Below are 27,850 nucleotides of genomic sequence, written 5' to 3'. Positions count from 1 at the left end.
ATACAGGTGCATCTCAATAAATTAGAATGTCGTGGAAAAGTTCATTTATTTCAGTAATTCAACTCAAATTGTGAAACTCGTGTATTAAATAAATTCAGTGCACACAGACTGAAGTAGTTTAAGTCTTTGGTTCTTTTAATTGTGATGATTTTGGCTCACATTTAACAAAAACCCACCAATTCACAAAAATCTCAAAAAATTAGAATATGGTGACATGCCAATCAACTAATCAACTCAAAACACCTGCAAAGGTTTCCTGAGCCTTCAAAATGGTCTCTCAGTTTGGTTCACTAGGCTACACAATCATGGGGAAGACTGCTGATCTGACAGTTGTCCAGAAGACAATCATTGACACCCTTCACAAGGAGGGTAAGCCACAAACATTCATTGCCAAAGAAGCTGGCTGTTCACAGAGTGCTGTATCCAAGCATGTTAACAGAAAGTTGAGTGGAAGGAAAAAGTGTGGAAGAAAAAGATGCACAACCAACCGAGAGAACCGCAGCCTTATGATTGTCCAGCAAAATCGATTCAAGAATTTGGGTGAACTTCACAAGGAATGGACTGAGGCTGGGGTCAAGGCATCAAGAGCCACCACACACAGACATGTCAAGGAATTTGGCTGCAGTTGTCGTATTCCTCTTGTTAAGCCACTCCTGAACCACAGACAACGTCAGAGGCGTCTTACCTGGGCTAAGGAGAAGAAGAACTGGACTGTTGCCCAGTGGTCCAAAGTCCTCTTTTCAGATGAGAGCAAGTTTTGTATTTCATTTGGAAACCAAGGTCCTAGAGTCTGGAGGAAGGGTGGAGAAGCTCATAGCCCAAGTTGCTTGAAGTCCAGTGTTAAGTTTCCACAGTCTGTGATGATTTGGGGTGCAATGTCATCTGCTGGTGTTGGTCCATTGTGTTTTTTGAAAACCAAAGTCACTGCACCCGTTTACCAAGAAATTTTGGAGCACTTCATGCTTCCTTCTGCTGACCAGCTTTTTAAAGATGCTGATTTCATTTTCCAGCACTATTTGGCACCTGCCCACACTGCCAAAAGCACCAAAAGTTGGTTAAATGACCATGGTGTTGGTGTGCTTGACTGGCCAGCAAACTCACCAGACCTGAACCCCATAGAGAATCTATGGGGTATCGTCAAGAGGAAAATGAGAAACAAGAGACCAAAAAATGCAGATGAGCTGAAGGCCACTGTCAAAGAAACCTGGGCTTCCATACCACCTCAGCAGTGCCACAAACTGATCACCTCCATGCCACGCCGAATTGAGGCAGTAATTAAAGCAAAAGGAGCCCCTACCAAGTATTGAGTATATATACAGTAAATGAACATACTTTCCAGAAGGCCAACAATTCACTAAAAATGTTTTTTTTTTTTATTGGTCTTATGATGTATTCTAATTTTTTGAGATAGTGAATTGGTGGGTTTTTGTTAAATGTGAGCCAAAATCATCACAATTAAAAGAACCAAAGACTTAAACTACTTCAGTCTGTGTGCATTGAATTTATTTAATACACGAGTTTCACAATTTGAGTTGAATTACTGAAATAAATGAACTTTTCCACGACATTCTAATTTATTGAGATGCACCTGTATATATGAAATACTATTTACTGTGTGTGTGTGTGTATAGAAATAATATATATATATACACAATATATATATTTTTTAATGTTACATTGTGAAGTTGTGCTCTGTGTTGTTCTCATTGTTCATATTAATCTGGTATGTTCAGGCACGAATACATCAGTGGATATTACAGAGTTTCTGTTTACTTCCTGTCTAAAATCCTGTCGGACATTCTGACTCTGCGTACAATCCCCGCCATCATCTTCAGCTGTGTGGCGTACTGGATGATAGGTCACACACACCTCATTAACTTTAACACACATTTCTGATGTTATTGTGAATGATTCATCAGTGTACTGTTTGTCTTCTTAATCTTTCATTAAAATGTAATAACGTGTTTTGCCTCTGAAACCACTTTCCTTTTCAGCTGATATCGTCAGAACGTCTTGTTTTTTGACTCCTTTCACCATCCAATCAGTTTCTGATGGATAAAATTGAGTCCCACCCTACACTTATTTTTTTCATTGAATTTTCTCAACTTTTATTTGTATAGCACTTTTTACAATGGATGTGTTCCAGAGAAAATAGAGAAATAGAAAAACAGTGCATCACAAAAAAGTGAGTAATTCAAAGACTACAGTGGCCAGAAAAACACTAAGATCTTTTAAAGATAAGGAGGGCATTTTTTTTTTCTACCTCTGGCTGGTACATTATTTATGCAAACATATAAAAATATATGTGTGCACAACTATAAAGCGTCCCATTACAGAAGGGAAATAGTTTGGATGGTTTAATCACATCTTGTTATATTTCTCATTACAGGACTGAAAGCGACGGCAGAAGCGTTCTTCATCTTTCTGTTCTCCATTATTTTGGTGTCGTACACGGCGACGTCCATGACTCTGGCCATCTCCGCCGATCAGACTGTGGTGGCCATCGCAAACATCTTCATGACCATCAGCTTTGTCTTTATGATGGTGAATAAACACACACACATTTATGCAAACAGGTATTAAACCAGATTATAAAGTCAATACTGTATGAAGCGTCATGCATCATTCGCCGGCCACAAACATTAGCCTTACTAATATAGTGCATTTATATAGGATTCATAGATACTGGATATTTGATCAAATGTAATTGTTGTTTAAATACAGTAAACATGTTTACTCTATGTCTGTGTGTGTGTGTGTGTGTGTGTGTTCAGATCTTCTCTGGGCTGCTGGTGAATCTGCCGAGTGTTGCGGGGTGGTTAAACTGGTTGAAGTATTTCAGTATTCCTCGCTACGGTCTCGCTGTGAGTCGCCAGTCAGATTCATTCTGTTAAAGGGGTCATATTCTACACTTTTAAAGCATTTTATTTTTTCCCCCTGAAATCCACTGAAAGGCTTCAAGGTTGTTTTTTTGCACCAAAAACAGTCAAAATGTACAGTTAAATCAACCCAAACACAAAACTAAATTACGAATCATTAAACCGGTTGTTTAACTGTTAGAAGTTTGAATGAAGATCAGTCAGAGTGTTGATTTATGGTTGTATTGATACTCACAGGCTCTGCAGATTAACGAGTTTACTGGACTGACATTCTGTGACAACAGGAACACAAGCACCTCTGTGTAAGTATGAAACACACACACACACACACACACACACACACTCATTCTTTCTCTGATACAATGACACAAACTGAACACTAGAACTGTATCAATAAACTCATCTATCCGTATATTACAATTAAAAATATTGCAGAATGAAATAGTTTGCATAAACTCACATTTATATGCCACTTCAGATGCAACTTCTGTGTATGTATATGTAAATTGCATTGTATATATTATACTGAGTGATAGTATAGTATGTATTATGTATATAAATATTGTATTTATCTCAATATGTACAGCTCTGAAAAAATTGAGAGACTGGAAAATGATCATTTTCTCTGGATTTACTATTTATAGATACAGTATGTGTTTGAGTAAAATGAACATTTTTGTTTTATTCTATAAAGTACTGACAACATTTCTCCCAAATAAAAATATTGTCATTTAGAGCATTTATTTGCAGAAAATGACAACTGGTCAAAATAACAAAAGAGATGCAGTGTTTTCAGACCTTGAATAATGCAAAGATAAGTTTATATTCATTTTATAATCAACGCAATACTAATGTTTTAACTTAGGAAGAGTTCAGAAATCAGTATTTGGTGGAATAACCCTGATTTTCAATCACAGCTTTAATGCGTCTTGGCATGCTCTCTACCAGTCTTTCACATTGCTGTTGGGTGACTTTATGCCACTCCTGGTGCAAAAATTCAAGCAGCTCGGCTTTGTTTGATGGCTTGTGGCCATGCATTTTCCTCTTGATCACATTCCAGAGGTTTACAATGGGGTTCAGGTCTGGAGATTGGGCTGACCATGATAGGGTCTTGATCCGGTGCTCCTCCATCATCACCTTGATTGACCTGGCTGTGTGGCATGGAGCATTGTCCTGCTGGAAAAACCAATCCTCATAGTTGGGGAACATTGTCAGAGCAGATGGAAGCAAGTTTTCTTCCAGGATATCTGTAGAGCCGAGGAGGGCGGGAATGAGACGCACCCGGTCCCCAATCAGCCTGATGGGGCGCGCGAGGGATAAAGGCGGCCGGGGACGACAGTTCGAGAGAGAGAGAATTGCAGGCAGCTGTGCTGTGTGCTTTTGGTTGTGTGTTTTGTTATTTATTAATATTATTTAAGTTGTCAAGCCGGTTCTCGCCTCCTTTCCACTGAACCCCCTTACAATATCCTTGTACGTGGCTTGATTAATGCGTCCTTCACAAAGATGAATCTGCCTGATTCCAGCCTTGCTGAAGCACCCCCAGATCATCACCGATCCTCCACCAAATTTCACAGTAGGTGCGAGACACTGTGGCTTTTAAGCCTTTCCGGATCTCAAATCTAACCATTAGACGACCAGGTGGACGATCGCCAATGATCTGGGGGTGCTTCAGCCCAATCTCCAGGCCTGTATTAGCAATGTGAAAGACTGGTAGAGAGCATACCAAGACACATGAAAGCTCTGATTGAAAATCAGGGTTATTCCACCAATACGGAGAGGCGGAGCTGAGCGCTCGCAGGAAAACAGAGCAACACACTTCCAGTACATCGATGGCAAATGCCATCTGTAGCGGTAAAGCTTGTTGAATTTGCCAAACAACAGTGTCATGTCCTGGTGCTACATACATAAAATATGTCGTTTTATTTACGCCGACATCACCGCGCAAATCGGTGGATTTCTGAGACGGAAACAGCAGCAGTACGTTAAACAGACAGACACTCTTATGTTATGAGTCATAACTATCAAAAAACCAACAATGTAAGAAACCTGTGATTATATGAGACTTATAATTATCTGCTCTTGACTTTGAAATGTAAACACCTTTGAGGACAACACTTGTGAACATGTTATAAGCCGGTAATAACATCAGTAAAGTTTACAAGCAAACTGAAACAGGGAATAGGGCAAAAACAAATTACGTGTGCCGATCGGTTTTTTCTCAAGCCACTAAATAATATTGGAGTATGTACATGTATCGTAAAACCAGAGGTCAGGTTCCTCTCAAGTTTTTTTTTTTTCCACCACTAAATAACATTGAAAGGAGTTTTTTCCTTGTTACAGTCACTTCAGTTTGTTCACAGGGAGCTTTCAGACTACAAGACGTGATTTTCTAGAAAGCTGCTTTGAAACGGTGTATTATGAAAAGTGCTATATAAATGACTAGAGTGTAGACAAACTTATTTTCTCAAGAAAAACATGAAAATTGTGATTTATTTCGTATTCCGGTTGGCTAGCGGAAATGCGATTGGCTGGCGTTTTGTGTGTTGCTTCTGCTTGCTTGCGTGTCATGCGGTTACATTCTTGCTTTTTAAATGTTGTAAGATGTCTTTAAAATTCCTCGGACAATGTGTGCAGTTAATGATTGTCCTAATAATCAAGCGAAAGTAACGTTTCATCTAAAACCGCAATGTTATAATCAGAAACCACTCGCAAAGCGCTCCAGTCCCAGATGCTGCTGCTGCTTCCATCGGCTGCCTACAGAAGGATTGACTTAGAAACATCTGTTTGACAAAGCTTGGAATAATTTGTGCGTGCGCTCTTTTCACTTTATTGGTAAGAAGTCAAGAGCGAGGATTACTTATTTTGTCCACCGTTACAGTCCGGCTACGATAGACTGTAATTACTGTGCAATGAATTACATAAACGATAGCATTATTGTGCTAACAGATGTGTGAACATATGTATCATATATAAATAAATATGACATATTGAGTGATATATTGTGGCATGGGGGGGATGGTTATGTGTGGGTCTGCGGGAGAGAGCGGTAAGGATCATCACCTGGGTAATGATGACTCGAACCAGAGCGCACGACAGCCTAAACTAAGACTGTGAAGGATCTAAGTTTGTGGGCAATGGAGGAGTCAAGAGATAAACTTCAGTCTTAGTTTAGGCTGTCGTGCGCTCTGGTTACTCCTCTCTCCCCACTCGGATGCTCTGGTGTGCCTTTTCAGGTCTCCCTCTGCCATCACTATAATTAGAGACAGGTGTTCGAGTCATCATTACCCAGGTGACGATCCTTACCGCTCTCTCCCGCAGACCCACACATATATAAATACTATACATCACTCACACCATTAGCTGACAATATAAAATGGTGAAATGGAGCTCTGTGTTTTGTCTCTGGTTTAGTAGTTGTTCTACAGGTGAGGACTTCCTGCAGGATCAGGGCATTGATCACTCAGCGTGGGGTTTGTGGCAGAATAATTTGGCTCTGGGAATCATGACCTTCATTTTCCTGGCTATTGCTTATTTGAAACTTCGCTTCATCAAGAAATTCACATAAACGCCTGATCAAACTCTTCCACACACACTCCCTCTGTTGTAATATCTGCTAACAATTTCATATTATTGTAGTTTAGATGAAGAATTTGAGAGATTATAAATGCACCAATCATCCTGTAGAGAAACTAAAGCAAATACAGCCATTCAGAGGAAAGGTTTGTAGCAAGACAGTATATTGGTTTATGTTTAAATAGATCTTTTTACAGTCATCACAGCAGTCTGTTATTAAGTTAAAGTTGGTTCCGATGTCGTTCTGTAATAGTCTGTGCACACAGTAAATAAAAGAGTTGCCAATATGGAGTCACTCCAGTTTTATTTCCTGTAAAGTTTCATTTTCATATTTTGATAACTACTTTGTTTAATACCTAAATTGTATGTCTGTTTTGCAATTTTATATGAGACCCAAATCTAATAAAAACAAATGTTTGGTTTCTTTGTTTCAGTCATTTTGAGAGAGACTTTTTGGCACAATGTTCCCATGATTCTCATCAAACACACATTTCAATGGTTTTATTAGTAACATACCACAATAGTTATTTTAGCTACAAAATATTGATGTGCTCCAGCAAAAAAAGTGCTTTTAAGAACAACTGTACATGTGATTCTGTTTCTATAATCTTTACCTCATCTGAAGATTCACAATTCATACATATCTTTGAACATTTGTTAAGCCTAATACACATCTGCTCAACCACACATCCAGACTCGTGGTGAATCCTGTGATCTAACAGTCCGCTTTCTCCTTGGAACGATGTGTCCTGTATTACAAACACATTTCAACTGCGTTTCAGACACGGAGCGTTGAATTTCTGTCTTACGTAAATTAAAGGCTGTAACGACATGTTTGTACTCAGTGTAACTTGATAGCAAATCTGTCGCCCAATTAATTGCATGTTTTCAAAACGACAACTGAAACTCTTGCTTTTCATAATGCAATGTAATTTTGTTTTTACTATTATAGCTTAGATTTCAATTTTATACATATTTAATAATTAGTCTTTTGAGATGTGGTGAATAAACTCTATTAAATGGCAAACACAGAACTTCATTAAACAAGAGTTTAAAGCTGCACCAAGTAGGACAGAACAATTAATCAAAATAAAATCACCAAATAACCCAGTGCAATCATCAAATAATTAATAATTCAATAATAATAATAAATACTAATTAGTAATAAAATAGTAACAAGCAACATGCAAGTGATAATACTAATTACTTAGCAATACAACCGTAATAATAAAAATATTAAGTAATAATTAGTTATAAAATAGTAATAATAATAGAAGTATTAGTGCTAATTAATGAAATAGTAATAATAAAAACAATAGTAATTAGTTATAAAATGGTAATAAAAGTATTAGTACTAATTAGTAATGAAATAGTAATAAAAATATTAACAAGTAATATTAATTAGTTATAAAATAGTAATAAAAGTATTAGTACAATTAGTAATAATAAAAACATTAATAGTAATTAGTTATAACACAGTAATAATAATAAAAGTATTAGTACTAATTAGTAATGAAATAATAATAAAAATTAACAAGTAACAATAATTAGTTATAAAATAGTAATAATAATAATAGAAGTATTAGTGCTAATTAATGAAATAGTAATACAAATATTAACAAGTAATAGTAATTAGTACTAATACTTTTTATTAGTAATGAATAGTAATAAAAATATTAAGTAATATTATAGTTATAAAATAGTAATAAAAGTATTAGTACTAATTAGTAATTAAATAGTAATAATAAAAATTAACAAGTAATAGTAATTAGTTATAAAAAGTATTAGTACTAATTAGTAATGAATAGTAATAAAAATATTAACAAGTAATATTAGTTATAAAATAGTAATAAAAGTATTAGTACAATTAGTAATTAAATAGTAATAATAAACATTAATAGTAATTAGTTAACACAGTAATAATAAGTTAATAATAATTACTAATTAGTAATGAAATAGTAAAAGATTAACAAGTAATAGTAATTAGTTATAAAATAGTAATAATAGTTATAATAATTAACCCATATGTAGAATAAATATGTAGATAAAACCAAAATGTCTTTTTAAACATATTTGTGAAAAGTACTATTCACTTCTTTAGGTGTAAAACTAAGGGGAAAAATTATGGCGTGCACCTTTAAAATTAAAGCAATAAAATCTGTGGCCAGCATATGTGTGTGTGTGTGTGTTGTGTGTTTTCTCACCTCTGTAAACAGCAGATGATGCAGGTGTGTTTGGTGTCGTCCACACTGAAGCAGCCCGACTCGGGAGAATCTTTACACTGCATGATGAACGCATGAAGATCAGAGACGGGTTCACCTTTTAACTGCTGATGCTGAAATATTAACACATCAATAAACACCAACAACTCACATCAAATACTCAAGAGTTTAAAAATGGCAGCTTTTTAAAAGGATTTACTTCTTGACTAACATAATGTGGACCAAATGAAAACTAACACACTAATCGAAAATAAAAATTAAAACACACAACTGGAGGTGTCACTGACAAATAAAGTTCTGCACTACTAACTACTCTTTAACTGTCTTTGCACCACATGACATATTTTTATTCAATCCCCAGAAAGAAAAAAAAATATCATAATGACTTTGAACTGCAGTAATTGGTGTATTTTTGTAACCGTTTTGTGGGAATTGCATTTTTAGGTGTTTAGCAGAATAAATTAACAGGTACTTAATTAATCTAGTCCGGACTGCATTCAGACTGGCACGATAATGCATGGAGCTGGTGCGTGCAACGTAAAGAGACCTTGTCCAAAAATAACGATACTTAGCATTGATTGGTTATTGTGATTGGACAGCTAATAATTAACGTCAGAGAAATGCAGCCTCTTATGAATACATTAACCTGGAGATATTAACATGATACGACAATAGAGGTCACTGTTGCCCCAAACATTGCACCAAAAAAAAAAAAAAAAAAAAAAAAAAACACAATTATCCTCAAGAGGCAACATGAGAATGTTTTTCTTGCTAGCTAACAGTTAGCATACCAACCTTGGCCAGCAGGTGCCACTATCAGTAAGCATGACAAGGTCTGTGGTACTGAAAAAACATTTCAGAGAAAAACAAATAATTCAGAGAATTTTTTCTTTCTTTTTTTTTTTGCCTGAGAAAAAAATGAAATGGTTGGATATAGGCTCAGGAATACGACGTCATAATAGTGCCACTTTAAAAAAAAATAAAGTTGTAATATTTAGAGAATAAAAAAAAATAAATTAAATAAAATCACAATATTAAACAGCGAGTCTATCACAAATATAGGACGCCAAGCCAGCAGCTTCGTTAAAGCAAAATATGGATGTGGAAGATTTAGTTAAATCATACTTTAGGATATTATTTAGCAATAAAGAAATCATTGGTCTTTTGGTGCATCAGCATAAAAGTTATTATTAGCATCCGGACACTGAAGCGGTTATGAAATGTAATTTATTCAGGAGAAAGAACCAGACAGACATTCACACCGTCCCGCTCGACTCATGCTTAGTCTGCTTTTTTCTTGGTTTTTGCTGTTGAAACAATACTAGAACTGAGGGGATGTTACCACATACAATATTTAGAAATGGACCTACATTAAGCAGTTCGAGTAATTTTTCGCTTCACTTGAGTGTAAACCTTTATCTCGCATCTCCCTTGACAGGCGCCCACAGGTTGAAAACTCATACTAATGTACACCTCATTCATGAACAGAGAACTCGCAAAAACTTCCCACAGATTCAGCTCGGCTAACTTGACAAAAAAAGTTGCATAGCCAATGTTATCTCGTTAGTGATGTTTACTGTATGTAAAGACCCAGAGGCTCCACTTTTCTGTTGTCCAGCACGTTACTTTCCTTATGACTTATTCTCAAAAACTGCAACTTTATTCTCATAATTTCGACTTAATTCACTAAATATTACAACTTTATTATCAAAATCATATTTTTTTTAACATGGCACTAAAACACCGTCATACAGGGAGGCGCCAAGTATAATTTCACCTTGTGAATTTTTTTCCACCTTGCGGTTCAGGACTTCCATTTACGATTAAAAAAAAATAATAATAATATATTTAATAACAAGACAATACAGGTAATTTTATGCTAAAATATGTTTTGACCATTTAATTAACGGTAAAAAATTATTTAATGTTTAACAAGAGAATACATGTACTTTTTACAGTAAACTATTGTAAAAATTATGGTGAAAAACAGTAATTGGCCGTTTCCAGAAGTCCCTGCATGACCAATCACAAGTTCATTAAATTTTCTGGGTATAGTTATGTTTCTTCTTATTTTTAATATCGGTTATGTACATTGGGCTGTTATATTTTATGTTATTTAGGTAATGTCCGTTGCATTATTTTAGTGACATGTGTTTCCCTGATGGTGTTTTGTGTTTGTGTCTCTACATGTGTATTAATTATTGATGAAATCAAAGTCATCATGTGGCCTTTTGTAGTTATTACAGTGATTAACAACAGATTTTAAAGTGAAATGTTACTTTCAGAGCTCAACTTGTATTGAACCCGGAAACAGCCCTAAAATAGTAAAACTAAAGTAAAAACTAAATATTCGGAAACACAAACACTTTATATAAAACTAAAAAAAACATATAGACAGTTATAGTGAAACTTAAAGTAAAAAGGACAATAATACCTTGATGGTGTCGTATGTGTCTGTGATGAGGGTGATGAAGAGACTGAGCACCATATAGATGAACAAAGACACAAACGTGTAAAGATACAGACGACTGAAGAGCCACACCATGTAACTCTTTTGCTGCATGTTCTTAAAGGTGGCGAACATGTCGTCACCGTTTATGAGCGAAAACAAACTCTCAGATACCACATTCAGAGTCCGGAACTGAGAGAGACAAAAAAAAAAAAAAACAGGATAAAATGAGAGAAAGAAATAATGTGTGTGTGACAGACATAAGCAAGATGTCATTAAAAAAATATACAAATAAAATAACTACTTCGGTGTATGTGAATTAAGCACACACACACACACCTTAAGTATGACAATTTATCATCATGTTCACAATATGTATGTCAATTTATTGATAGCCAAATGTCATAATCGTGAATGCCATGGGGTCGGAGTTCTCCCCAATGTGGAATGCCCAATTCCCAATGTGCTCTAAGTCCTCGTGGTGGCGTAGTGACTCGCCTCAATCTGGGTGGCGGAGGACGAATCTCAGTTGCCTCCACGTCTGAGACTGTCAATCCGCGCATCTTTTCACGTGGCTTGTTGAGCGCGTTACCGCGGAGATGTAGCGCATGTGGAGGCTTCACGCTATTCTCCACGGCATCCATGCACAACTCACCACACGCCCCACCGAGAGTGAACCACATTATAGCGACCACAAGGAGGTTACCCCATGTGACTCTACCCTCCCTAGCAACCGGGCCAATTTGGTTGCTTAGGAGACCTGGCTGGAGTCACTCAGCACACCCTGGATTTGAATTCATGACTCCAGGTGTAGTATCCAGGGGTCGGAGTTCTTAAGGAGTTGTGGTGTGAACAAAAAAGGGTCCGAGATCACATCAAAGCAAAGAGGACCAAAAAAGAAACTGGGTCCTCTTTTAAGTCCACTTACATTGTGAGCACAAAAAGCACTGAGGTCATTTGCAGCTGGTTCCCTTTTTGGTCCACTTTAACTGAACTGGGTTTGGTTAATTTAAAACTGACTATATGTAAAACCACCCCAAGACCCACTCACTTCAAAAACTGACAATGCAAAAACTGTTAATTGAGAAACATTATTGCAATTTCAAAGCATTAAACGCCCTTGTGATATTATAAGGGAAAGGATGTCTTCCCTTGTGAGTTTGTCAACTATGTTACGGACAAACTGCATGCCATTACAGACACTGATTAAATGCTACACACATAATTAAGGGTTGTGCAGTAATTCTTTTGAAATAATTGTAAGAACTGTACGCTTTTGCAGATATTCATGTGATATTTTCAGCATGGTCACTAGTGACTACCATGTATTACATTTGCATTTATGCATTTGGCAGATGCTTTTATCCAAAGTGACTTTCAGTGCACTTATTATTTGGACAATCCCCCCGGAGCAACCTGGAGTTAAGTGCCTTGCTCAAGGACACAATGGTGGTGGCTGTGGGGAGCGAACTGGCAACCTTCTGCTTACCAGTTCTGTGTTTTAGTCCACTACACCACCCCCACTCCATTTTTTAAATAATAAATCTGCCTTAAATATAATTTTGGTAGTTAAAATATCAAATATACCTTAAAGGATATCAGAAGCAGCATTCTTGTTGTTTGAAAAGTATCATAGTTGACGTAAGTAACATAGTTGACCGGACAAATTGTTAACAATCAGCACAGCTTTTATGACGTCAAATGATGCTGGTCAGATGGTTTTGGGATACACCATTTTTCTGCTGCAGGGGGGTGTTTGGTTAGTAACATAGTTGACAGAACTTTTGTGGACATAAGATATTTTCTTTATTAAAATGTCAAACTCAATCTAAAAAAAATACTATTTTTCCTGAAGTGTTTATCTATACTTTATTTATTTTGAAATTCTAATATTGACTTTAACATTTTGCATTTATTATTTTGAACTTAAGACCCACTCACTTCAAAAACGGACAATGCAAAAACTGTTAACTAAGAAACATCATGGCAATTTCAAGCAAAATGAAACATGGGGTGCACAAAATGTGCATGTGATATTATTACATGCTTTCCCTAAATGGATAAAATGGGATATTTCTGAAGAAAATGGTTAGAAAATATATAATTATCATCAATGGACATTAAATGTACCCTAAATTATAGAATGAGCCTCATGTTAACTATTGTGTTAACAAATGTTAACGAATAGAAACTTATTGTAAAGTGTTACCGTTTCATGCATCTATGCATCACTTTTTCTTTGACTAAAATTCAGAAAGCTTCTCACAATGTTTGAATGAGATTTTATTATTAATTATAATCGCCTTTCAAGGTCGCTTTACAACTATAGCATCATCTACTGACAGTACAAACAATTAAAGATTACAACAAGATTAAAAACATTAATAATTTTTTACAGTAATAAAAATAACTGTAGTGTTTTAGTATTTTTAATGCTATTTAAGAGTGGTAAGAGTGTAAAGTGCATAACTTGCCTTCCTGTGGTAGGGTCCCAGAACAATCCATCCACAGAAACAGTAGCCCAAATAAATCATAGCAGCACAGCAGGTGAAACGAATGACGTTTGGTAACGCCGCTCTCAGAGTGATGATGAGAATCTGACCGGAAACAAAATACAAGAGTTACAGCTCACAACCGCGGTTGCAAAAGCAACAGGCTGCTAAGGGCAGTAAATTTATCTCAGTTATTTGTAATATAAGAATAACAATTAGTCAGAGGGATTTTAATATAGTGTTAACTTTAAATTAATACATTTACACAATCTTAAAACCCTTAACTAATAGTAACAGTCAGCCAAATCTACTTGACTATGATAAGTAAGATGATATTTGACGGTAAACTGAGGTGAGAATGTATGCAGCGTCTGAAAGGACAAGGCGGGAATTATTTATCTGAAATAGTTTTGCGTTTCCTTGCAATAAATGTACAATGTTTTTAATACAGTTACCGTATTTTAACCATGATATCTGTAGTGAAACCACAGTAATACAGGGTAACGGAAACTATGGTAATCGAAATCAATTTTGTGGGTATCATGTTTTTACTATGTAAATACCATAATTTAACTATAATTTTACTATAGTAATATTGTGGTAACACTTTAAAATAAGGTTACATTTGTTAACATTAGTAAACTTTAGTTATCATGAACTTACAATGAATAATTCACTTTTACAGCATTTATTAATCTTCATTGATGTCAATTTCAACATATGATTTTTAAAATTAATAGTTGTATGTTAACATTAATAACTGTACTATTAACTAACATAAATTATTGCGAAAGAAAGCAAAACCCGCCGCGAGGGCACGCAAAACCCACTGCGAGGGCACGCAAAACCCACCGCGAGGGCACGCAAAATGTATTGCGAGGGAACGCAAAACCCACCACGAGGGAACGCAAAATGTATTGCGAGGGAACGCAAAACCCACCGCGAGGGAACGCAAAATGTATTGCGAGGGAACGCAAAATGTATTGCGAGGGCACGCAAAACCCACCGCGAGGGAACGCAAAATGTATTGCGAGGGCACGCAAAACCCACCGCGAGGGAACGCAAAATGTATTGCGAGGGAACGCAAAACCCACCGCGAGGGAACGCAAAACCCACCGCGAGGGAATGCAAAATGTATTGCGAGGGAACGCAAAACCCACCGCGAGGGAACGCAAAACCCACCGCGAGGGAACGCAAAACCCACCGCGAGGGAACGCAAAATGTATTGCGAGGGAACGCAAAACCCACCGCGAGGGCACGCAAAATGTATTGCGAGGGAACGCAAAACCCACCGCGAGGGAACGCAAAACCCACCGCGAGGGAACGCAAAACCCACCGCGAGGGAATGCAAAATGTATTGCGAGGGAACGCAAAACCCACCGCGAGGGCACGCAAAATGTATTGCGAGGGCACGCAAAACCCACCGCGAGGGAACGCAAAATGTATTGCGAGGGCACGCAAAACCCACCGCGAGGGAACGCAAAATGTATTGCGAGGGAACGCAAAACCCACCGCGAGGGCACGCAAAATGTATTGCGAGGGCACGCAAAACCCACCGCGAGGGCACGCAAAACCCACCGCGAGGGCACGCAAAATGTATTGGGAGGGCACGCGAAACCCACCGCGAGGGAACGCAAAATGTATTGCGAGGGCACGCGAAACCCATTGCGAGGGCACGCAAAATATATTGGGAGGGCACGCGAAACCCACCGCGAGGGCACGCAAAATATATTGGGAGGGCACGCGAAACCCACCGCGAGGGCACGCAAAACTTACTATAGTAATATTGTGGTAACACTTTAAAATAAGGTTACATTTGTTAACATTAGTAAACTTTAGTTATGAACTTACAATGAATAATTTTCAATGAAAAACTTTTACAGCATTTATTAATCTTGGTTGATGTCAATTTCAACATATGATTTTTCAAATCAAAAGTAGTATGTTAACATTAATAATTGTACTATTAACTAACATTAACAATGAAAGGTTATTATTAACGAACATTGATTATTGTGAGGGCACGCAAAACTATTACAGAAAAAAAATGTCCTGCCCTGTCCTCTCAGGGGATCCGTATTGAATGAGTAAGTCGTACATTGTATTTTTTGAAGTATCCCATGTAGCGTAAAACTCCGATCCACACCATCATGGTGCCGGTACCCAGCAGAATACTGCACAAATCATAACTCGCCACAGCCTGAGACACAAACATCAGAAACATAGCAACCTAAAAACAACACTTATGTTCTAAAACATCTACATTTATTCCTTTTGCCCTTACAGATGATAATTAGATGACTGCAGTTTGTGATTGGACGAGTGCTCACCTTCAGTTGGATGATGATTTTCAGCACAGAACCCGTGATGGTCAGCACATCACTGACAACGATGACAATACACCAGCCGTTAATGAACTCCATACGCTCAGATAATGACACACGTTTACCATAACGACTGGAGAAGAACTCTGTGTACTCCTGCAGAACAAATGATATTACCTTGAAAAAGGGCTGTCAATCGATTAAAATATTTTATCAAATTAATTACATGATATGCTGATTAATCAAATTAAACTGCATACAGTAAATATTTGTTGAGAAAGGCCCACAAATAACAATAATTCAATGTATAATGATTAAATAATTATAAATAGTTATATTTAAATAATTATGAATCTAATATTATAAATATAATAATGCAGATAATTACAATGCATTTACATTAGTGGCAGACAAATAAAGCACTGATAACACAATAGAAAAATTAGCTTTAGAAGGCAATATACTGTTTATTTAATTGGCCTACAGTCCACATTAATCCATTTTGCAATTGAATTTGTCAAACTGTCTGAGATAGATTTATTCGAAGTATACATACGGTAAACTTGCGTCGTGTCATAAACATTGCGTTTAAGTTAATCGTAGTTTGAAACTTAGAAAAACACATCGAGATCCCTGCATTCAGAATATTAGGCTGCGTCCAGCTGTGTTTGAACGCAAGAACGTGTTCTCATCTTGTGCTGTCGCTAGTGTCAAACTAGCATGAGTTTCATTTGTTGTCTGTAGAGATGCACGTTGTCTAAACAGCTGGAGTTTCACTTACTGCCCCCTGCTGAAAACAGGTGGTACTTCAAGCTTGAATTGCTCCAATGGTACTGTAGGAATGTTCCTCATTACAGTCCGGGGACATAAATTTATTTTTTCTCCCCTTTGCTCCCCAGTTTGGAATGTCCAATTCCCAATGCGCTCCAAGTCCTCGTGGTGGCGTAGTGACTCGCCTCAATCTGGGTGGTGGAGGACGAATCTCAGTTGCCTCCGCGTCTGGGACCGTCAATCCGCGCATCTTATCACGTGGCTTGTTGAGCATGTTACCGCAGAGACGTAGCGTGTGTGGAGGCTTCATGCTATTCTCCGCGGCATCCACGCACAACTCACCACGCGCCCCACCGAGAGCGAGAACCACATTATAGCGACCACAAGGAGGTTACCCCATGTGACTCTACCCTCCCTAGCAACCGGGCCAATTTGGTTGCTTAGGAGACCTGGCTGGAGTCACTCAGCACAACCCTGGATTCGAACTCGCGACTCCAGAGGTGGTAGTCAGCGTCAATACTCGCCGAGATACTCAGGCCCCTATCCAGGGACATAATTAATTTGCGTAAATATTTTTAACACGTTATTTTTTTGTACATTTAATCACACTGATTTAACGTTTTAAAATTTACAACCCTACATCTGAATTTTAATAACGAGGTTTCACTTTTATTTTCCTGAAAATCAACAACTAAAGTATGTACTTCTTAGCTAGTCCATCCAGGCCCATATTCTACCAAAACAAGTTATTTTTTTCCTCATCCAGTCATTTACTGTCAGTCGGAAACATCACAGTGCAAAACGTAATCACATAAAAACCACATCACAACACTGAGACTCACAAACATCAGAAGGACTCCAGCTTTCACTGAGCGCGTGCAGAGAACCAGAGACGCCACAAGGGTGAGAATGATCATGATGTCGAACACCACCGTCATGTACAGGTTTCTGGGTGCTACAGAGAAAAACGTTCATTAAAATGAGACCGAATGAGACTACATATTTTCAGTCACTATTCCAGTCTTTTTCTACAGTCAGTTTTCTATTTCAGGTATTATGCACAATATACCTTATTCAGAGTAGTCAACGTATTTATATTTTTTGACGGGTAGGTAAATAAGTCTGTGAGGGATGGAAGTACAGTCTTTTCAATGGGTTGTACTGTTGTTTAAATTTGTGTTGATCATTTAGCTGACAAAACACAGAAAAAAAAAATTGACAAACTCCAGAAAACACAAGTTGTGAAAATTAGATGTGTCCCAAATGACACACTATACACTTACAATATACACTCGGCCATAATGAATGAATTTCCAAAAGTGTAGTATCGTCCCAAATGGAGCAATAATGCTTTTTTACTACACGGAAGCATTTGCTGTTTTTCAGCTGATGGTGACGTTTCAGACACATGCTAACTTTAGCATGTTAGCCAAACTCAGTCCAACTCATATCTCAAATAAAGCTGTCAAAGTAAATTAATGCGATTAATTAAAAAAAGTTTAAGATGTTCATTTTTCTTAATCGTGACACTGGTCGGAGTAGGGCGGAACCTTTGCGATGTTTCCGCCAGGAGCATTTACACTGACGCACACAACACAAACCCACGCTCTTAATGCTATTTGTTGTCCAAAACAAGCCAGATGAGACTTGTGATAGAAATCAAGTACAATGCAGCCTCTGTAATGCACAATTTAATTACCAAAGAAGCACGTCAAGTCTTATGGAAATGCAGAACGAGACGCTTGCATCCACTTTTCATGTGGAGTTTAAAGTGACGCTGGCGTTGACGCCCTGATGCAAATAATGAACGTGGCTTCACGATTGCTGTAGCAAAGCAGATAGCCACAGTCTGTGGAGGAAGAAGTTTAAGAGATTTAATGCGCATTGCAATGAATATGCAACCTATGTGGGGACTAGTTCTTTCAATTAGTCAACTTTCCATTTAGACTTTGGGAAACATTTGTTACTTAATTTGGTGCTATTTTAGTGCATTTCTATCTTTAGATTGTGGAAGGCTTTGTTTGGAAAATGTTTAAAAAAAGAGCATTATATTGTTTTGTTTTTTTGTTTTGTTTTCTAAAAAAAGGAAATAAACACATTTTGACAGGAAAAGTATATAATTTCAGCACTTTCAAAATCTGCGATTAATTGCGATTAACTATGAAAATGTATGTGATTATTTGCCTAAAATATTAATAAAGCATTGTTACATATTGTTTTGTTTTCTTTCCTTAAAAAGGAAATAAATATATTTTGACAAGAAAAGTAGTACAGAGTAAAATTTCAGCACTTTCAAAATCTGATTAATCGCGATTAACTAAAAAAAAATATTTAGATTATTTGCGTAAATTGTTAATAAAGCATTGTTACATATTGTTTGTTTTCTTTCCTAAAATAGGAATTAAATGTATTTTTACAAGAAATGAAGTACAGAGTAAAATTTCAACACTTTCAAAATCTGCAATTAAATCGCGATTTACTATGAAAAATTATGCAATTATTTGCGTAAAATATTAAAACGTTATATTGTTACATATTGTTTGTTTTCTTTCCCAAAAAAGAAACTAAATGTACTTTGACAAGAATAGTAGAGTAAAATTTCAGCACTTTCAAAATCTGCGATTAATCAAGATTGCAAATTTTAATCGACTAACAGCACTCATCTAAAATAATGAACATATTCACGCAGCATGGGGTGATAGTAAACCATTCAACTCACATTTGTAATGTGCTGTCTTCACTGAAGTTTCATAGTTGCTACATTCTCTATTATTTAAATTGCTTTTTCAGAACAGCATCGTGACCTTGTAACTCCGCCCCTTCTGTTACCTATGGCAAACCGCGAGCACTGAGTGTGTGAAGCGAACATTCCACGCTCCCTTTTTTCAGTTGAAGTACATTATCCGAGTCCTCATAGTACACTCTTTTTGTTGCATTTTTATTGTTAACATACTACTCATTCAACTTACACTTGTTTTCACATCCGTCAAAAATCAAATATTGCACCACTCTGTATAAGGTCTATGAGACCGTATGCTTGAAATGCATTGGCCAATACTTTCTGTCCGCATTTACATACTTCTGAAGAATAAGTCACTGGTCTGAAGCTGAATCCCAGTTTCCCATATTATCCATTGCATACTATGCCTGGATAGTGTACAATTTTGAGTGCATTTTTTAAGTTTGCATCCATGCATGAACCTTTGCACTATGAGGAATAGTATTTATTGATTTGGCAGATGCTTTTATCCAAAGTGACTCATTTTATCAGTATACTGTATGTGTTCTCTGGGAATCGAACCCATGAACCCTTTAAGCTCTGAAGGTGTTTTTAAAGATTTCCCGTTTCATTGGCATACCCAAAATTAAAGGCTTATAACGGATGGTCAAGTGTTTGGTATCTTTATAAAGAAAATTTTCCGATTTTTTTAATGGTATAGAGGAGAATACATTCTGAGACTCTCAGCTTAAGAAACTGCTGAAAAAAAAAAACTAAGCCATAAATGTACTTTTTTCGTATTTGACATTATATATATCTGGGTGTAAATAAGGTGGCTCAGAAAAAAACTGCCTTTGTTTTGTTCCCAATCATGTCAACTGTTTCTGAGAAAAAGAATTGTGTTGACACGACAAAGCAATCAAAAGTTATAACATTACAAAAATAATTTACATAGTGTCCAAAAACTTCTCCATTTGTCCAAATCAAATAAAACATAATAATTGCACTTAATTTGCTAGCATCATGCTCTACCAGCTAAGCTACAGGAACTATGTGATGGTTCTCTTGCAACACTTTATTTTAGTTATAGAAAAATGGCAAACTATGGTCCATAGCCTTTTTTAAACAAATGTACCTGAATGCGAAGTAATAGTGAATTAAGGAATTTAACTAGATGCTAATGCTTACAAATCTTGTATATAGTATTCATTTGCAATTGTATGACATGGTAGTTTTGTAATTTTTCATACTCAAAAGTATGTACTTTCCCCTCATCAGTGTAGTGTATATTTTAATCCATAAAAATAGCATACAATTTGAGATTGAGACTTCAGTAGTGACCACTGCACAACAGACTGCACAATAGGCTCTAGAAATGTGATAATTTGTAGAGCAGTTATATGATGCCTACAGTAATCATAGTGACTCACATGCACCAATGACGCTCCAGTTTCTGCATTCATTAATATTCACATCGTAGTCCAGATCAATCTTGATTTCACCACTGTGAGGCTTGTTGTCAAAGGTGATCTGCTCAAGAAACAAGACAAACGTTTACACCTTGGCCCTAAAAAGCCCTGTTTGAATGTCACAGCATTAGATAAGAAAATATCAAAACCACGTGTTATTAATTTTTCATAGTTAATGTTCTGAACACCTGTGTGAACTTAAGGGGAAAGTTAGGGGTTAGGAACCAGTTGATTAGAAGTCTTTGAGCTATAATAGTCGTGTTTCCACTATCAGGCCAAACAAGGGCGTGCTAGTGCATGCCAGGGCCAGTTGCGTTCCCACGGTCACTTCCGGGGCTTCATTGTGCCTCCTTGGGGCTTTCTCAGGGCCAACGGCCAATGGCCTTTTGCCCACCGATTACCCTAGGCCCAAACAAGGCTAACCGGGGATTGAGGCGGGTTCAATGTCAAAGGCGGAGTTTCACCCAACTTCCCAGGTTGTATATCCAGCGCACAACGATACAGGTTCGGAGGGGAAAAAATAAAAAATATGCGGGCACAGTACAAATCTGTTAAAATGCCCAATGGACAAAGCGATGCTCAAAGAAATTACTTTCCATGGTTCGGTGAACTTTCATAGACGGTGTGCTGGGACATTGTCCAGCTGTTAGTGGAGAGACCATTCGGGACATCATGGCAGTTACAGTTGGCGAGTTGTCAACGCTAACTTATCTTGCTGTTCACATTCGATATAAACTCGATATTCTAGATAACTAGATAACATGAATCATCCCTCTTGCTTGTGAATTAGGCGGGGTGTTTGACGCTGGCACCGGGGTGGTGTATTAAGGGTGGGTTTTGGGGAACTGATAGTGGGAATGCAGATTGATTTTGGTCTTGCGTCTCGTGGTCCAAGGCTATTGGCCCCAGCTGGCCATTTGATTGCCCTGGCCCGATAGTGGAAAAGCGGCTAATGACAAAACTTGACTTTAGTTCTGAGAGAAGCTTGAGCAGCATTTGAGCACAGAAGACACTTAATTTCACATTTTGTTGCTTCAGTTTGTAGTAAAAAAGACTCAGACATTTTTAAGTGACCAAATAAATTTTGAGGTCACTGTAGCTCTTCGACTTACATGAGAAAATTTGGATCTCAAAAAAAAGAACGGAGTACTTTATTTAAAGCGTCATAACAGGATGATGATCATTAGTTCACAGCCATGGAAAAACCACTCATGAATTTATAAATGTTGGAGGATATTAGAGTCATGTGACATACCATAATGTTGAATTTGTAACAGTCTGGGAGCTCATGATACTGAACTGTCTGCAGGTTAATAGCTTTCAGAGTGAACTTTATAGTCACAATCAACAACCTGACAAACACAAAAAACTGTTAGCAACCATACAAACAAACAAACACATAAAGAAGAGATGGAAGAGATACCTTTCAAAGTGCAGAGTTAAGTTTAGTGGATTTGCCTTCAATGTTTTGAAGGGTTGCATTGGGTAAATCTGAGAACACTCTGAAAGAGACAGACATCAGATCAGATTGGAGCTGCAGAACTATGCTTCTACAATCACAAACACATGCATTTTACCTTCATCCACCTGAACGTCAATACTAAAGGTTTCGTTGGCTGGGGAGATGCTTCCATTGCGGTAAAACTGTTGGCAGATGTCGAGCGGAGCGTAAACTCCACCTACACTCTCATACTCATGATTGCCCAGCGTTATGTTTGGCAACATCAGGAACTGGAAAGAGAACAAACATGTGACCACATAAACCAAAGGCCAAAATGAACATGTATTTTTAATATTATTGGTGCAATTTTAAATTCAGCTGCTTTAAATTCAGTTATTCTAGTTACATATGGTGTGCAATTTAAAATTGATGATGTGTGCAAATGATACATGTGTATTTTATGTGTACTATCTACCAGTAAACTGAGGACTCACCTGCTGTACAGCATACTTGATGTGTGTGTAGACGTCACGCTGTGTGTAAACGGAGTAGGTATCTGAGCGGACATCATCGAAGTTCATCAGGAACAGATGTCTGAAGGTCATGAGGTTCTCCTCCTTAAACTGAACCACCATCTGATTACTGAGACCAAACCACACCAGCTATACACACACACACACACACACACACACACACACACACACACACACACACACACACACACACACACACACACACAATGAGAGACATCTGTATTCTATCTTACCTTGTGTTCTTTTTAGTTAGTTTTTGTTCATCTTAGAACAAATTTTCTGACTGTATCAAGCTATATCCACAGAATTTAGCACAGACCTTCAGACAATTCTGATCACACTTATTGATTTCCTGTAGTGGACAAGCAAATATCCCACAAATCTCATAAACCTATTTTAATGGAATGTTTGTAAATTCACACTGCAACTGTCAAACAGTCCATCCATCCATTAAAGCCCTTGCAACCACCCAGAACACCCTACCAATTGCCTAGCAACCACCCAGAACACCCTAAAAACTCCTAGCAAGACCCCAGCATCCAGACAGAACACCCAGAAACCACTCAGAACACCCTAACAACTACCAATAACACCCTAGCAACTGCCTAGCAAGGCCCTAGCAACCAGACAGAACACACAGAAACTACTCAGAACACCCTAACAACCACCCAGAACACCCTAGCAACCAGCTAGAACCCCCTAGCAACCACTCGGGACACCCTAGTAACCAGCAAGAACACCCTTGCAGCTGCCTTGCAACCACGCAGAACACCCTATCAACCACCTTGCAACCAGCTAGAACTCCTAGCAACAACACTCTAGTAAGCACCTAACAACCACAGAGAACACCCTAGTAACCAGCTAGAACCCAGCAACCACTCAGGACAGCCTAGCAACCAGCCAGAACGCCGCAACCACTCAGGACACCCTAGCAACCAGCTAGAACCCCATAGCAACCACTCAGGACACCCTAGCAACCAGCCAGAACACCCTAGCAGATGCATAACAACAATGCAGAACACCCTAGCAACCGCCTTGCAACCAGCTAGAACACCCTAGCAACAACACCCTAGTAGGCTAGGTGCCTAGCAACCAGCCAGAACACCCAAGCAACCACCAGTGCAAAGAAATAAGGCATTAAAATGAAAAGAAAAAGAAAAATTGCGAAGTAATTTGCGAAGTGCATTTTTCAGTTTAGTTTTAGGAAGAGAATAGAAACTATCCTGAGATAGAAACTGCAGAATATATCTGGTCGGTTTCGCTGCCCTAGCAACCACACAAAACCATACCCTAGCACCTGCCTAGCAAGACCCTAGCAACCAGCTAGAGCACCCTAGCAACAACACCCTAATAACCACCTAACAGCCACCCAGAACACCCCATCAACTGCCAAGCAACCACTCAGAACACCCTAGAAAGACCCTAGCAACCATCCTGAAAACCATAGCAACCACTCAGAACACCCTAACAACCGCATAGCAACCACCTAGAACACCCTAACAACTGCCTAGCAACCACTCAGAACACCCTAGCAACCAGCCAGAACACCCTTTCAACCTACAATGCAAGTGCAAAGAAAAAAGGCATTAAAACAAAATTAAAAAACAGCATTTTTCAATGTAGTTTTAGGAAGACTATAGAAACTAACCTGAGAAAAAACTACAGAATATATCTGGTTGGTTTTGCCTATCAGCACTCAGAACACTCTAGCAACCCTCTAAAAGAATCCTAGCAATGCCCATGCAACCATACAATACACCCTAGCAACTGGCTAGCAACCACCCAGAACACCTTAGCAACAATATAGTAACACTCTAGCAACCTAACATTGCCCTAGATACCACTTAGTAACAGTAAGAATGCGAACTGCGTAAGGCCCAAACTTCAAGATCTTTAAAGTTTTTATGCAAAAGTAAGGCTTCATCGAGCTAACATTCAAAGTTTGTCTTGATGAACTTTCCTTTCAAGTTTAATATGAATCTTTTTCTCAGATACTTGCTCCTTCTCATCATTATGTCTAGTGGACACTCTTCACACCTGCATGGTGATAACTGCGATTTTGATGATTTGCAGCATCAGTTTCCAAGGTTTCCGGCCGCGAGCCTTGAACTTGTCACAGGGGCTCATGAAGAAATATTTCAGCTTCCTCCTGAAGTTCTCCACTTCCTGCTCAGTGTGGACTGAACTGTTACCGTTGGAATCATTCACACGTAAATAGGCCTCGCTGCAGTCATCAAAGTCTGATGAAACAAACAAAATTTTGAGGTGGATTAAGACCATCATTTACATTTCTTTGTTTGGAACTCTCAATAAAATGGGTGAAAAATCCCATAGACTTACATTAAAAGAGGGCCAGAGACATATCTAGAGATCAGAATAACATAGACACTTGGGCTAATAAGTTAACACCTAGAAACCATTCAGAACACCCAGGCAACTGCATAGCAACGCCCTGACAACCACCCACAAAACTCTAGTATTATGGCATATTATATCTAGTATTATGAGACTTTTGGATAGGCAAACGCAACGCACATCTTCTTTAGAAATGTACAAATTTAGTCTATTTACATTTATTCAGTTTCACTAATGTTTTTTATGCAAAATGTACTTATTTTACAAAAGATAGATAATTCATACAGAAACCATAACATCTGCAATTTAATTTGCTACAATAAAAAGTTCCAAAACTGGCCAGAAAAGTACAAACTATTATGCAAGTGCAAAGAAAGTAGTGGTGAAAAAAACATTTTTTTTATTTGCATTATCTATATACACTGATCAGCCACAACATTAAAACCACCTGCTTAATATTGTGTAGGTCCCCCGCGTGCCACCAAAACAGCGCCAACCCGCATCTCAGAAAGCATTCGGAGATGATATTCTTCTCACCACAATTATACAGAGTGGTTATCTGAGTTACAGTAGACTTTGCCAGTTCAAACCAGTCTGGCCATTCTCCGCTGACCTCTCTCATCAACAAGACATTTACATCCACAGAACTGCCACTCACTGGATGTTTTTTGTTTTTGGCACCATTCTGAGTAAACTCTAGAGACTGTTGTGTGTGAAAATCCCAGGAGATCAGCAGTTACAGAAATAGTCAAACCAGCCCATCTGGCACCAACAATCACCCATGCGATTATCTAATCAGCCAATCGTGTGGCAGCAGTGCAGTGCTTAAAATCACACATATATGGGTCAGGAGCTTCAGTTAATGTTCACATCAACCATCAGAATGGGGAAAAAATGTGATCTCAGTGATTTGGACCATGGCGTGATAGCTGATGCCAGATGTATCTAATGTATATTTAGTGAAAATGTTCACTGACCGTTGATCTCCTGTGTGTGTTCATGATAGGACACGAGAGCAACAGTTCACGCTGCCGCCTCCCGTGAAGCGAAAACTCATTTTGTTTATCTAAAAACAGGACCTCCACAGCGATAGTAACAACAGAAGACAAGATAGCCGCACACAAATCAGAGAACAGAACTTACTAAACATGTCTGAAGAGTTTGTAGTTGAAGAATTGATGCATTTCTATGCCCAGCCTTATTTTTTGGAACGTTTTTGGACCGGTGCCAGTTCACACCAGACGGAGTTACCCGCATGATGCTGAAAATAGAAAACAAGCAATCGATAGAATGTACCGTCGCTCGTAACGGCTGGTTAGGACAAAAAAACTCTGATTACAATAGAAAATATTTCAGAGTACTCCGTTCAAAAAAAATAAGGCTGGGCATAGAAATGCATCAATTGTTCGACTACGAACTCTTCAGACATGTTTAGTAAGTTCTGTTCTCTGTTTTGTGTGCAGCTGTGTTGTGTTCTGTTGTCACTATCACTGTTTTTAGATAAACAAAACGAGTTTTCGCTTGAAGGCCCCAATGTCGTGAGGGGGCTGTGTGAACTGTTGCTCTCGTGCCCTATCATGAACACACACAGGACATCAACGGTCAGTGAACATTTTCACTAAATAATACATTAGATTTCAGTTCATTTCTCATCAAACCTCATCGTATGCATTCATAACAATCATGAGTCTCATGAATAATTTATTGGACTTCTGAATTATACTTCAGTGTTCTTTTAAAGCTTGAAGAGGTGGTCACCATAAACTGACATTGTATGACATCACTGAGCACAACATTTCTTCACAATTTCTCCCTTTGTGTTCAGAAAAAGAAAGAAAGTCATATAATGTTACAACAACACAGGGGTGAGTAAACAATGACTGAATTTACATTTTTGGATGAACTATCCCTTTAATTTAATACTGTAACTAGCTCAACACTATTCAAATAAGTAAGTGCAGGTCATTTCTCTGAAGAGAGAAGTTAAATAGACTATAAATAGAGATATAACAAAGACGTGCAGTAATGTGGCCTTTCCACTTTTCATAAGCTGATGAATTGGATTCAGTCTAGTGAGATGTGAACTTTCTTCATGATTAATAGATCCACATTCCTCACCTTCTTTTTCCTCTGTCAGTCATATGACACTCATGTGACAACATAATATCTCTGTCATCATAAACTAAAACTACAACGCTTTAATATCGAAGAAGCCAGTTTCTAATGTTAAAACACAGTGTATAAAATTAAATACAACATTTAAGGATAGTTGTATGTGAAGTGTTTTACCTGAGTTTAAATTACAGCAGTGATGCATCTCTCCATTACACGACTCCATAACTGCACATTTCAAAACGAATGCAACATCATTTAACCGTAACAGCCCAAATAAATCATGACAACATTAATAACAAAAACTTGATTTCATCAATAACTCACCAACTGGTAATTAAGTATATTTCTTAAAGGCCTAATCCGGAAGTTAAGATTGTTAAACTGATGTCTTTATTTCGTGGTCAGCTGCAAAAATCCACCTAATAAAACTGAACTCAATCCGGATTGAATTCCATTTCAACAGGTGAACTCGATGTAACGCGCCTCTGTGATAGTGAACAGGTGAATG

At 37.8% G+C, this 27,850-nt stretch overlaps 2 protein-coding genes across 9 annotated transcripts in view; one reads left to right on the top strand and one right to left on the bottom strand.

Annotated features, from left to right (window-relative positions):
* abcg2a (ATP-binding cassette, sub-family G (WHITE), member 2a) overlaps positions 1-6,885 on the top strand; it is a 28,128-nt gene extending 21,243 nt beyond the window's left edge. For 5 of the 6 annotated variants that reach the window (XM_051661425.1, XM_051661426.1, XM_051661423.1 and 2 more), the window contains 5 exons: positions 1,734-1,858; positions 2,390-2,544; positions 2,775-2,864; positions 3,117-3,181; positions 6,291-6,885. In XM_051661425.1, coding sequence (XP_051517385.1) covers positions 1,734-1,858; positions 2,390-2,544; positions 2,775-2,864; positions 3,117-3,181; positions 6,291-6,444 — 589 coding nt within the window. In that variant the 3' untranslated portion in view covers positions 6,445-6,885. The remainder of the gene's footprint in view (positions 1-1,733; positions 1,859-2,389; positions 2,545-2,774; positions 2,865-3,116; positions 3,182-6,290) is intronic. The other variant, XM_051661422.1, reaches the window with a different exon arrangement.
* Positions 6,886-7,018: 133 nt separating this feature from the next.
* Positions 7,019-27,814, bottom strand: mcoln3b (mucolipin TRP cation channel 3b). 3 transcript variants are annotated; one of them, XM_051661429.1, is made up of 15 exons: positions 27,667-27,807; positions 27,517-27,567; positions 24,910-25,112; positions 22,834-23,001; positions 22,476-22,629; positions 22,322-22,400; positions 22,154-22,250; positions 20,860-20,959; positions 17,553-17,665; positions 15,946-16,095; positions 15,714-15,815; positions 13,598-13,720; positions 11,109-11,315; positions 8,657-8,787; positions 7,019-7,201 (listed from the first exon to the last, which is right to left on the bottom strand). In XM_051661429.1, exons 2-15 carry the CDS (start codon positions 27,563-27,565, stop codon positions 7,168-7,170), a joined length of 1,710 nt encoding a protein of 569 aa, XP_051517389.1. In that variant the 5' UTR covers positions 27,566-27,567; positions 27,667-27,807; the 3' UTR covers positions 7,019-7,167. The 3 variants fall into 3 exon arrangements, with proteins under 3 accessions (XP_051517389.1, XP_051517390.1, XP_051517391.1); XM_051661430.1 differs by lacking the exon at positions 15,714-15,815; XM_051661431.1 differs by lacking the exons at positions 24,910-25,112; positions 27,517-27,567 and having other exon boundaries at positions 27,667-27,814.
* Positions 27,815-27,850: the final 36 nt, after the last annotated feature.

The sequence above is a fragment of the Myxocyprinus asiaticus genome, chromosome 29 (assembly GCF_019703515.2).
Source record: "Myxocyprinus asiaticus isolate MX2 ecotype Aquarium Trade chromosome 29, UBuf_Myxa_2, whole genome shotgun sequence".
NCBI classification, from domain to species: domain Eukaryota; kingdom Metazoa; phylum Chordata; class Actinopteri; order Cypriniformes; family Catostomidae; genus Myxocyprinus; species Myxocyprinus asiaticus.
The sequence above is the reverse complement of the archived record's forward strand: the minus strand, read 5'-3'. Positions and strand labels throughout refer to the sequence as shown.

Excerpts from the sequence above, each read along its gene's own strand:
- mcoln3b (XM_051661429.1), bottom strand. The coding sequence starts at position 27,565 with ATGGAGTCGTGTAATGGAGAGATGCATCACTGCTGTAATTTAAACTCA. Across the intron at positions 15,816-15,945 it reads AAATCATCATCCAACTGAAG|GCTGTGGCGAGTTATGATTT; the intron begins GTGAGCACTCGT and ends TTTGTGTCTCAG. Across the intron at positions 11,316-13,597 it reads TGGGACCCTACCACAGGAAG|TTCCGGACTCTGAATGTGGT; the intron begins GCAAGTTATGCA and ends TGTCTCTCTCAG.